This window comes from Eschrichtius robustus, chromosome 12 (assembly GCF_028021215.1).
Source record: "Eschrichtius robustus isolate mEscRob2 chromosome 12, mEscRob2.pri, whole genome shotgun sequence".
In the NCBI taxonomy this organism is placed as follows: domain Eukaryota; kingdom Metazoa; phylum Chordata; class Mammalia; order Artiodactyla; family Eschrichtiidae; genus Eschrichtius; species Eschrichtius robustus.
In genome coordinates this window covers 42,805,916-42,818,924 of record NC_090835.1, presented here as the reverse complement: position 1 = coordinate 42,818,924, position 13,009 = coordinate 42,805,916, and the positions used below count along the sequence as shown (strand labels likewise).

The following is a 13,009-nucleotide window of genomic DNA, read 5'->3' as shown; positions in this document are numbered from 1 at the left end:
ATTCAGGGAGGTGAAAAACTGAGTTGAGGGCCCAAGAATGCTGAGCTAGGGGTTTTGAGGAGGCTGGCTCCAAGGCACATTGTATCTGCAGGTGGAAGAAAAAAGTAGATGGTTATTCCTGAAAGGGAGAGAGGCTGTGGTTCAGAGCACTTTCCCTTTCATGACCCGTATTCCTTCCTCACAGCAGGAATTGGTCCTGCTGCTAAGTGCTATTGCCAAGGAAGGAAGAGGAGGATGGGAACAAAACTCAGTTAGAAAATCCCAGAGTAATGAGGCATTTAATCATCATTCAAACTACATTCTGCCTTGCGCCTATAGCTGGTCTCCAGTCATGAATCATACATTGAAGGAATACTCCTCATTACATTTTTCCAGATAGAGGATCACTTTGCAAGTTGTCTTTTCAGAGATGGTGGGAGAACGCTTTTATTTTATTTATCTATTTTTTTTACTGGGGTATAGTTGTTTCACAATGTTGTGTTTGATTCTACTGTACAGCGAGTGGAGTTCCCTGTGCTATACAGCAGGTTCTTATTAGTTATTTATTTTATACATATTAGTGTATATATGTCAATCCCAATCTCCCAATTCATCCCAGCCCTTGATGTCCATACGTTTGTTCTCTACATCTGTGTCTCTATTTCTGCGTTGCAAACCAGTTCATTTCTATCATTTTTCTAGATTCTACATACATGCGTTAATATACGATATTTGCTTTTCTCTTTCTGGATTACTTCACTCTGTATTACAGTCTCTAGGTCCATCCGCATCTCTACAAATGACCCAACACTTTTAAAATATCAAAACAACACCATGGGATTACTGGTGATGAATGACAGAGCCGTACTTCTGTTCCAGGTCCTATCTTAGGGTTTTGCTGATGTTCCACAGACCTCAGACACCAGAACACCTGTCCTCCTCCTTCTCTCTTCCTGCCTGTGTAAGGTATTCTCCATCCCCAACCTTTATTGCAGTTCTTATACATACATCTTTTGCTGTACTTACCACACTGGATATTGTCTCAAACTTAAATGCTTTCAGGGCCTAGGCAGGTAATATAAATGAGAAAAGCCAACATAGTGAGGAGAGTCTTTATTGAATCAGAGGGTACATGCTCTACTAAATATATTGTAATTCAGCTTTTTCCAAAACACATCAAACAGAACTGGGCCAAGGCCCTCAGGCCACCCATTTGTAGCTCCTGGTTTACATGTTTGAATCCCTTCTGGGTGGTGAGCCCCCAGAGAGCAAGGAACTAGGGTTTTCTACCTCTGAATGTCCAGCATCCAGCACAAGGGGACTCCAACATCTGGGGAATGAATGGAATCTGTTACCAAATAACCCAAGACTAGGCTAGGTCTTTTCAAGACATTCTAGGCAAAAATCAAATTCTCTAGGCCTGCTCAGTGCTAGGCCCTAAAAGTGGATAGGGGGGTGGGAAATGCAGCAAATTGCTTTTCAAGAAAAGCTGCTCCAGGTGGAGAAGGCAGTTTTGGTCATTAGTTCCTTGATTCCCAGTGACTTAATACTTCTACTCCATCCCTTCTACACAACCAAATTCTTGCAGGAAGCATCTGTAGACTTTTTTGAAGACAGAATCATTGCTATACTCATACCTGGCTTTAAATTTTTTTTTTTAATTTAAAACTATTTTTAAGACAAAACTGTGGTGATAGAAGGCAAATCAATGGTTTCCAGGGGCCAAAGGGCAGGGATTGCCTGCAAAGGGGTCTGGAGGAACTTTGCAGGGTGATTGAAACGTTGTACCGCCTGACAGCACTCATCAAATAGTGCAGTTGAGTGGTGAATTTTATGGTATGTACGTTATATTTCAATAAAGTTGAAAAATATATTTTACTTTTAGATAAAAAATACATGAAGCACAAAGTAAAATATGTAAGCATATCTCTATAAGGCACCCCTATTTTATTTCATTTCACTTTGCCAAAGGGTGGCATACCATCCTCACTGTTCTGAATCTTGTGTTTTCCCCTCAAGAATATATCTGGGGGGGTTATGCCATGTCTGTAAACCGAGAGCCACCCCCTTCTTTTAAATGGCTGTGTAGCATTCCACTGTTTGGATGTACCATCATTAATTTAACCAGTCTTCTAATCATGGACATTTGGCTTGTTTCCAGTCTCCAGTCACCAGGGGAAGGAGAAGAAGATGCTCATCTGGAGTTTCAAGGTGCCAGTGGGACATACCTTCCTTGGTGTCCCACGTTCCTGGCTGGAACTGGAATTGTATTCCCACAGAAGCAGAGATCAGGCAGGCTGGAAGATGTTATTTCAAGGGTTTGGCTGTATTGTGTTGGGATGGGCTTCTGCAAAATGACCCAAGCACTGTCTACAATTTGAAAAAAACGTCTTCTTTGTCGTGATAAGTTGAGAACTTGCTCCTGACAGCCCAGGGCTGAAGTGCCTGATAAGGCTGTCAGCAACTTCAGGGCAGTTGGGCAATCCTCCACCTCTCAGCAGGGATGAAAGCAGGGGCCCTGCCGGACTCCACGGAATATCCAGCTCTGGTTTCATGGCCTGGCACATTCCAGCCCAGTCTCAGTTTATGACACTTGCTCACAAGGACAGCTGTAATCTTCAGAAGCCCACTGGGAAGTTCTTTTCACTTCTCATGTGCAATTGGGCATGATGTTTAAGTTATATAAAACCGGTCTGGTCAGTTCCTTGGCTAAAAGGAAATGTGTATGTTTGTGCGTGTGCGTGCATGCACGCACGCACTGGCGTGCGCTGGTACTCACCTGCAAACAATTTTTTAAAACATGTTCTAGTGTCATTGAGAACAATTTCTTGCAGTTTTTAATCCAGCAGCTTCGATTCTAGGAGCTTCCCCTTCCTCATAAGGGCCCAAAGCTGACCACACTGGGATAGTGGCTGAAGCACAGTATGTAGTAGCAGAGGCTGAAACAACCAAAATGTCTCCCAAAAGCAACCCGGTTACACAGACAACGGCCTGGCAGTTTGGTCCATGTTGTCTGCTGCTGAAAATTTCAATGTTCTTCTTGGGCTCAACTCAAATAATCAAAGTAATAACAATTATTAAGTGAGGAATCTGTTCGAGGCTGGACACTGTGCTGAGTGATTTACAGACGTTATTTTCATTGGGTCTATGCCTCGAAGATACTCCAAGGCCCCACTCCAGTGAGAATTGTCAGCAGGGCGGCTGGTGATAAAGACAGCCCATCACCACAGGCTGAGTCCTCCTGGGGCCTCCAGCATAGCGTAGACTTCTGGCAGGAGCAGCAGCATTTGATAACTTCACCCTCTGTGCTGCTGGCTCTTGGCCTCTCCTCCGTGGCCGGTGTGCCACTGTGCACCAGAGTCAAGCGTCTGTCTGGATCCAGGAGATGCCCTGAGCCTTTCACACTCAGGGGCTCCATCTCACCATCTCTGCATCCACCATGATGTCCTGGGACCTCTCACCAAATGTTTATGAGTTGTTCTCAGGTTAAAAAATGTTTCAGCCAAACATCCTTGCTTGAAATAGCTTGATGTCCCCACCACCAGCTCAATGATGGAAGATAAAGCATCTGCTTGAAGGAATCTGGCACGTGCCTGGACATACACCATCCTAGCCCAGCTCCCAGCTGGACCACAAATTGTCAAGTGTTGAGAAGTCTCCTCATGGCTCCAAGCATTGCGCGACGTTACTTGGAGATGGCCAAGTGGGCAGACCCCAAAACAAAAACAACAGCCTGACTTGAACTCTGTGTAATTTTTGGATGCAGAAAGTTGATGAACGCAGTTCTGGAGACTGTCTTTTATTGTCCCAGCCAAAGACAGCAGGTGGACACCCGTAAGTTTTTACAGAAGTGGCACATTTCCCCCAGAATGCTTTGATTATCTGCCATTGAGGGTAGGGAATATTTGCACTTCACTTAAAACAAAGAAAGCTATACCATTTGTGCTCATGGAATAGTTATAATTTGCTTTTTCAAAATATTTCTGAATTTATTATTTAAAGATGTTCACAGTCTAGGGTGAGGTGGTTAATGGCCTCAATAGTATATTGTTGAGCTGCATTTCCATCAGGCAGAATGCATGGCCCGTCCAAGAGTACAGCCTCTCCCTGGCAAAGTCAGACTAACAAGGCTCTCAGTGGTGCCCTTGGCTTGGGCTGTACTCAAAAGAGAACTGAAAAGTGCAGATTATTTTTTAAGTACAGTAACTGAAGAAAGAACTTTAAATTTTATAAAAGTTTGTGAAGTATATGTCTGTAAAACAAATTCTGATTTTCTACTGTATTCTACCACAAATTCAGTATTACTGTTTAGAGAAATCCAAACCAAACGAACCAAGTTGGGATATTGTGAAGCAATGTGGTTCACATGGGAGAATGTGCAGGACAATACAAAGTCCTTGTCATGATCATCACGGCTACCAGCAAACCATCCTTCGCGCAGGAGGGCTCTGCTGGCTACACTGTAGGCCAGATATTTCTGGTGTAACTACTTCCTTCCAGTCTTTTTTCCTATGACTAGAGTCACACTGTACATACACACACTACTTTACACCTTCCTTCTTTCACTGTATCGCCATCATTTTCTAGTTTTTCCCCTGCAAGTATCCAGGAGTGGGGTTGCATTCCCGAAAACCCACCCACACCCCCGTCCACTTCCTCCTGGAAGTGGACCAGCAGAGACTTATGAGCACGTTCTACAGAATGAAGATCCTGGGCCCTGGGGTGAGGAAGAAAACCCAGACAACCAAGGTGTCTACCACACCCTGAAGGGACACAGAAAGCTGTGGCTCCATCTGTCAATCCACACTTTCTTTTTTCTACTTTCTAGTTTTCCCAGTCCACACACGCAGTCACTGGGACTGTGCTTCCCTCCTCCTCCTCTTCTGTCTGATTTGCATCAGATTTGGAGCCAGAAGACCTGGGCTTTAGACCTTCTTGCCCTTGCCACCTTCTCACAGTGACTTGAAGAAGTCATCTAACGTCTATAAGCTCGTACCCTCTCCTAAAAGGAATTGGCCTTGACCTGGATTATCCATTTGTTTATTCCACAGATATTTATTAAGTGCCTGCTATGAGCCAAGCACCATTCCAGCCACTTTCCTAATGGGGATTGGATATGACCCTGCCTGAGCTCTTCCAATAGCTCAGGGGTCTCCAGAAGATCCACAAATCAGCTCTGATGTAAATCAGCTCATAAGACATTAGGGCTGGTGGTTCCTCCGCACGGTCCAAGCCCCTACGTGAAAGACTGGAAAACTGAGGCCTAGGGAGACAAGGCAACTTTTCCCAAGTCATAAGGCTAACTGTTGACAAGACTTGAAGTTAGAACCAGGTGTCCTGACCCATAAGTCTGGCGCTCCTACCACTCTGTCCGCCACATTGCCAATTGGACAACGATGACTTCTTCCTGGGCTCCCATCTATACTACATTTCAGTCTCCCTTTCACTTGGATAGGGCCATGCCACTGAGTTCTAGTCAACAGAGTGGCAGCAGAAGTGATATGAAACAAATTCCATTCCTGGACCATAAAACCCTCCATGTAAGACCCCCTCCTGCTCTTTTATCTTCTATCAGTTTGATATGGATGAACACAGAAGCCACACTTCTTGAAGATGGTGGAGTCAGAAAGTGGAAGGAGCCTGGGTCCCCATATCACTGCTTGGAGGAGATCCCCTGTTTAGGACCTTCTGTGAGTAAGAAATAAACATCTATTGCGTTTGAGCCATTAGACACATCTGGGTCTGTGTTATAGCAGCTCAAAGAGTGTTACACCTTAACTATTAGACTTATCAAGGTAAAAAGTCACAAAGAATTAATCAGTCCTCAATGCAAACATGAGGAGCTATCAGAGCGCAAGCCCATCTTCAGCCTTCTCAATACACAGTGCTCATGGCATTCTGATCACGGAACTGAAAGTAAATATTTGAAAGGAAATTCAAAATATTTCCCTTGCCTAAAGTTTATGATTAGCTTCAACTGGAAAGAATAAAGAAAGGAGTAAATTGCAGCCTGGGGTGGTTAAGAGCCTGTACTCTGAAACGAGACTGCCCAGATTTACAGATGGCACTACCACCTATTAGCTGGGCTCTTGGGCAAGTTGCTTCCCCTATTATTCACTTTCTTCTATTTGACATTTTCTGTACAAGCCCTTTGACCCAGTAATTCCTCATCCAGGAATTTCACTTACAGATAAACTTGTCCATATACCCAACAAAGTCAGCTGCAAACATGGTCAGTGAGGCTCTGTTCATAGCAACAGAAGATTGGAAACAATCCATTAACAAGTGGCTGATTAAATATAACATGATGCTCCCATGACAAGGAATATTATGCAGCTGTCAAAAAGCATGACAGCTCCGTATGTTCTGGTATGGAGTTAGAACCAAGATGGATTGCTACATGAAAAAAATTAAGACGCATATGGGACACATCCTGTACTATATACTATATTGTGCTCCTTTTTGTGTAAAGAAGGGAGGTATGTATATTTGTAAACTTGTACATGCTCAGGAACAATGCACAAGAAACCACAGCTGCCTCTGGGAGGAGGCCTGGGGTCAGAGGTAGAAGGGACATACTCCCCTCGCCTCCCCACAGATCATTTTGTACTATTTGAAATTTTGTTACCATGTACAGGTAATTCTTTTTCTAAGCACAGTTTTTACATTGTTTACATATTTAAAACATATACACATTACCATATGATCCAGCTATCCCACTTCTGGGTATTTATCCAAAGATACAAACACACTAATTCTAAAAGATACATGTACCCAGATATTCATAGCAGCATTATTTATAATAGTTAACATATGGAAACAACCTAAATGCCCACCGATGGAAGAATCGATAAAGAAGATGTGATATATATATATATATAGATATAGATATAGATATAGATATGCACACACAGACACAAACAATGAAATATTACTCAGCCATAAAAAAGATGAAATCTTGCCATTTGCAATAACATGGATGAACCTTGAGGGTATTATGCTATCAGATGGAGGAAGTCAAATACTGTATGATTTCACATATATGTGGAACATAAAAAACAAAAAAACGAAAAACAAAATAAATGAACAAACCAAACAAAAACAGACATGTAGATTCAAAGAACAGAGTAGTGGTTACCAGAGGGGAAGGGATGGGGTCGGGGGTGGGGGGACGCGAATGTGGAAAATGGGATCAACTGTACGGTGACAGACGGAAAATAAATTTTTGGTGATGAGCACGCCGTAGGGTATACGTAAGTTGAAATACAGTGCTGTACACATGAAACTTATACAATGTTATAAACCAATGTGATCTCAAAAAAAAAAAATTTTTAAAACAAAAAACACACATTCCTAGAACAAATATGAACACAGCACTCAGTAAGTGTTGGTTGATTTTTCAAAAAATGAAAGAAAATGTCTGGAGTGCAGACACTGTCTCTAAGATGACCAGCAAATGCTGTCTTTAGGAGTCCCACTGTGCACAGGGGGCATGGCACACTGGTGACAGAAGCTGAGTTCTGAATTCAGGCTACCTGGGCTACCATCTCAGCATCACTACATACTTGCTGGGTAGCCCTGGGCAAGTTACTTCATCTCTCTGTGCCCCTCTATTCAGGGGCTTATAAGAGTACTTGCTTGAGGCTGGAGAGCTAAATGACTAGCAGGTCTACTCAAGAACGCCTCCTGGATTTACATTTTCACAAGAGGAAACAGCTGAGTTTTTATTACTCAAACATTGTGTCATCTATCACAGTTATTTTGGGCCAATGTCTATTTTGGAAATATGTATATTTACATCTCCAAACACAACACATTTGAAAAAAAATGTATGTTGCAAACACAATAGGCAGAATGTGAGGATCTGGTGGAGATGCCGCGACTGCCAACAAAAGGGGTGCAGGAAGTTATTACACACAAAGCAACTGTCTGTGAAGAGCCACATACAGTAAATGGTCTGGCAATCCAGAAGGGATGTCATGCATTTTACATTTAAGAGAATTGGTTGTTAATTATATATGGGTATCTTCTGGTGTTTCATTATGCTTTTGGAAACTGTTGGGGGTTTGGGTTTTGTGCAGTGGGTTTTTATAGTTTGTCCCACATGAAATAGTGAGATGTAGGGCATCAGTTAGTGTTTTCATGCAGAATGTCCGGTTTTTAGGGATGAATTACTGATGTTAAGTGGGAGATGCTTACATGTAAAATACTCAGAAGAGTGGCTGGCACAGAGCAGAAGCTCAATATGTGTTAGGTATTACAAGTAGTAGTTAGTAATTAATAAAAAAACAAAAACAAAAAACCAAAAAACTTGTGTACTGAATACAAACCCAAGGCTACAAAGAGGTGAGGAAGGGCACTTGGCTCTCCTTGCTGGTTTCTCTAAAATGTTGCCAGCTGCCCAGGAGAAGGTGATGGGCTAATTACAAGGTTGTAGGAAGTGGTTTGAAATAATTTGATTGTGGAATAATTTTTATAATTTAGAATGATAATTAAGGGGTGTGAACTTTTCTTAATCACCCAGGTGCAGAGCCTTGGCTATGGCTCCCCCATATCACGCCCCACTGTCCCACCCATCTTGACCTCAATCATGGATCCTTCTGACCAGCAAACTCCCCTTCTCCTACATCGAAACCAAAGTCAGCACCACTGAGCAAAATCGAAGGTGAGGCTTGTGTTATAAGCCAAGGGACTCAGTTCTGGGTTTTTGTTTTTGTTTTTAGCAAAAAAAGTGCTGCTGGACTATTAGTACCACCTAGCTGGGGCGCTACTGAGATTCTTGAATACCCACCAACGCCGTTCAGACCCTGCTTGCTGAGCTAGAGGGAGGAATGCTTCTCCCATAGTTGCTAGTGAAACAACAGTGATGACAGCCCAGGGGAGTGTGGGAAAAAGGCATTCATACTCTGTTGGCAGGAAGGTACACCAGGACAACAGGACAAGCTACCCACAGGGCAACATGGACATGTGTATCCAAAACCTTAACCTTTTCTCTACTCTTCATCCCAGCAACTCTATTTCCAGAATTTTAGTCGGACAAAATAGTCAAGAATGTGCAGAACAATATAGCCACAGGAACACATTCTCAGATATATCAAAATGGGATAATCCAGCTGACACTATTTTATAACCTTAGCAACGCAAAGATAATATCATTTCATATCATTATAGAATCTGTGCTATATAATTTTTAATGTCTTTTCACTGAACAGACCCCTATTGTTGGACATGTTCTATTTTTTTTTAAAGCTTTTTAAAAATATATATATTTATTTTATTTACTTTTGGCTGCGTTGGGTCTTCGTTGTTGCACGCGGGCTTCCTCTAGTTGCAGTGAGTGGGGACTACTCTTCGTTGCAGTGCGCAGGCTTCTCACTGGGGTGGCTTCTCTTGTTTCAGACCACGGGCTCTGGGCGCACGGGCTTCAGTAGTTGTGGCATGCAGGCTCAGTAGCTGTGCCTCGCGGGCTCTAGAGCACAGGCTCGGTAGTTGTGGTGCACGGGCTTAGTTGCTCCGCGGCATGTGGGATTTTCCCGGACCAGGGATCGAACCCGTGTCCCCTGCATTGGCAGGCGGAATCTCAACCACTGCGCCACAAGGGAAACTCTGGACATGTTCTATTTTTAGTAGGAAAAACTGAAAGCAATCTAAATGTCCACCAATAGGGGACTAGTTAAAGCTATACAAAGGGATGGTCCCATTTTTGGTTTTATACACACACACACACACACACACACACTAAAACTGTGCACCAAAATGACCAAGGTGGTTTGCTCACAGATATTTTGTTATACTTGTTGCCAATTTTCCTACAATAATTATATATATATTACTTAAAACATTTAAATAATTTCAACTTCCTTTCGCCACATTGAGAGCCTGGGAGAACCCCTAGAAGAATGTGGGGGGGCAGGGTACAGTCATCACAGACAAAACAGTAACATATGAAGTGACCCCTGAAGCTGATGGGTCAGCACCCGGGCACATGTCTACAGCCAGCAGAGAAACAGTCTGTGTGGGTGTGGGGGTTAGAGTGGGGTCAGACTCATCAGTTCTGCCAGTTACACATTTGAATCTGAAGAATGATGAACACACACACTCACCCAGGGTGAGTGAACACGTCATTTGATGCGTACTCATATTTTTGGCAAGAAACAATGGCTGCAAGAATGGGGTCACTGACCCAGCCTCTGGTACCTGAGTGGTTCTTGGAAAGCCACTAAGTTGAGGGGTTTTTTTTGTTCTTTCTTTCTTTTTCTTTTTCTGTTTTTAATGTTATCCTACTTGAATCTCTTAGACTAAACTTTTTTTAAAAAAGAAATAAATTTATTTATTTATTTATTTTTGACTGCGTTGGGTCTTCGTTGCTGCGCGCAGGCTTTCTCTAGTTGTGGCAAGCGGCGGCTGCTCTTCGTTGCAGTGGGTGGGCTTCTCATTGCAGTGGCTTCTCTTGTTGCAGAGCACGGGCTCTAGGCTCGTGCGCTTCAGTAGTTGTGGCACGTGGGCTCAGTAGTTGTGGCGCACGGGCTTAGTTGCTCCGTGGCATGTGTGATCTTCCAGAACCAGGGCTCAAATCTGTGTTCCCTGCATTGGCAGGCAGATTCTTAACCACTGCACCACCAGGGAAGTCCCTAAGTTGAGGTTTTAACAAGGCTATTTTAACTTAACCAGTCTTTCATTCTTAGAAGTGGGAAAGCTGGTGCGAATACCAGACTCAAACAAACACACCCCACCAAGATGCAAACTTTCCTTTACTCTTCATCTCTGCAGTGAGACCAACATCATTTTCACTCTGCAGAGTCTTAAGAGAGTTCAGCGATTTATAAAATAAATCCACTGTGCTAGGCTCTCTGGTTCCCTCCATCTTTTCAGGACAGACGCTACTAACTTCTCGAAGGCCTCCACCAGTTACATCAACCCCAAGACTTTGGGCAAAGCAAATGTACCCTGTGACTGCTCCAACCACAAAGGGATAACCTTTAGTTCAGCCCAGAGATGTGGCCTCACAGGTCCACTTCCTAAGACCACAGGAAAGATTTAAGAAGGTGAAATGGGAAAGTTCCTGGGCTTCCCTGTATCTGTACAATGAACCAAGAGACACGGCTCCAACAGTCAAGAACTTCCTGGAAAGAACAGACTCCACTGGAGCCACTGGAGACCAAAATGGCAGCCTCTCCAGGCCACAGGGAGGAATGAGACATGTAACAAAAGCCAGTTCAGGATAGGCTGTCATAGATGTCAGTAATGCACTGACGCCTTGACTTACACCACACTCTTACTGGAGGAGTTCTCAACTGTTATCACAGACAACCGGAAACATCTCAGACAATTCCCAGAGTTTCAAGACAGCTCCCAAGTGTGATGGGCACACTTTTTTTCTCACACATACATTTACACCTATTTTCACTAGCTAAATTACTCTTTATTCTTAAACTGACTTTTTCTTCAAGGGAATCTTGAAAACTCAGTCCAAATTACAATAAACACAGTAAATATTTTCAATGTCCCCTCTTCTGTGCAGCAATATGTCACCTCACTGCTGTTGGAGAAAAGAACCAGGAAGCTTTCCTGTCTCGGATTTGTCATGATGGCAGTTGCTGGAACGCCCAAGTTCAACTCATCTGCTTAGATTGATTCTTTAACTTAATTTCCTCTAATTTACCTGCCTGCCAAACACAAACGTCCCCTTAGATGCAGCAAAGGGTAATCAAAAACCCAAATCGCTTCCTCGACAGCTCTTTTAAAAACACAAAACTCGTACTAGTCTCAGGAAAGGCCTCAAGTCAAGTTCTTACATGAAGAGACCAGTACGGTTTTAATACTTCCACGGCCCACAGGGCACCTCCTCGTAGGCCCAGGTAGCTGGGATGTGGCGGTCCCTGCCCCCCACCGGAACTCGGAATTCCCACACAACTGTGGACCGCCCCCTCCGCCGACCCCCTTCCGCTGTCCAAGTCCACTACCCACAGGTGCGAGGGGCGGGGGCGTGCAGAGCCTCCGCGGCACAGAAGCGCTTTCATTTTTGGATTAATGTTCCTGAACTTTGGGAGAGCGAGAAAGGAGCGGACGGACAGGGGAAAAGGTGAGTAAAAAGGTGGGACGTCGTGGCGCCAAACCACCGTTTTCTCGCCCCGTTTCTCTGGCCCAGGCGCTGAGGTAGAGGGTGCGCCAGAGAGGGTACGCCCAGGTAGAGGCCCCGAGCGCGCGGCGCGCCACCTCAGCGAGGTTCCCCGGGCCTGGCTTCCGCGCGCCCTTCTCTCCTTCTTCTCTGCCGGCGCCCGGCTCGTGGCCCCGACCACCGCGGTGCTCCCCGCTCCGGGACACCTCCACTTGCCGCGGTCTGAGCCCTGGGCGAGGTCGCGCGGAATCCAGGAGGGTACGGCCACCACTCCCGACGCGGCACTCCCCGGAGCCGGGCTTCCGGGGGGCCCCAGCCGTCCGTGCGCCCCTTCCGCGCCGCCCCCGCCCCACCGTGGCGGGCGGTGTAGACCCTCAGCGCCCAGTGCCCCCTCAGCGCCCCGCGCACCGGCAGCGCCGCACTCACCCCCTCCGCGGGACAGGCGCGCAGCGCCCAGCAGCAGGACCCCCAGCAGTGCGACCGTGACCCTGCAGTTCAGGCCGGCCATGGCTCCGCGGCGCCTCTGTCTCGGCGGGGAAAGCGAATGTGGCCCGTGATTCGGAGCGGCTGGCACGAGCTTCTCTTAGTTCCGTCCCGTCGCGCTCACCTGTGCGCGGGGCGGGCTGGCCCTGGCGCCGCCCAGCGCCGCGGGAGCCCGAGCTGGCTGGGTCAGTCCCCTCCTCCCTTTCCTCCTCCCCTTCCTGCCTCTACACCCGCCTCTCTCGTCCAGAGCAGTGGGACCTGTAGCCACCTTCCCGGGCCCAGCTGCCGCCCCTCTCAAGACTTTGTCTACAGGCGCGAAGGTCGCCCTTGGGGAACCCAGTCAGGCGTCCTTTTACTTTCCGGGCGACAAAGGAGGCCAGTGTGCCGCGCATTTTTCCGGGGAGTCATGTCTGTGGATCACTCAAGCCC

General features: G+C 45.6%; 1 protein-coding gene across 1 annotated transcript in view; it reads right to left on the bottom strand.

The window, feature by feature from the left end:
- The window catches only part of CDCP1 (CUB domain containing protein 1), a 55,126-nt gene extending 42,349 nt beyond the window's left edge, over nt 1–12,777 (bottom strand). Inside the window, exon 1 of the mRNA XM_068558398.1 lies at nt 12,524–12,777. Within this exon, the coding sequence (XP_068414499.1) occupies nt 12,524–12,605 (82 nt within the window). The 5' untranslated portion in view covers nt 12,606–12,777. The remainder of the gene's footprint in view (nt 1–12,523) is intronic.
- Nucleotides 12,778–13,009: the final 232 nt, after the last annotated feature.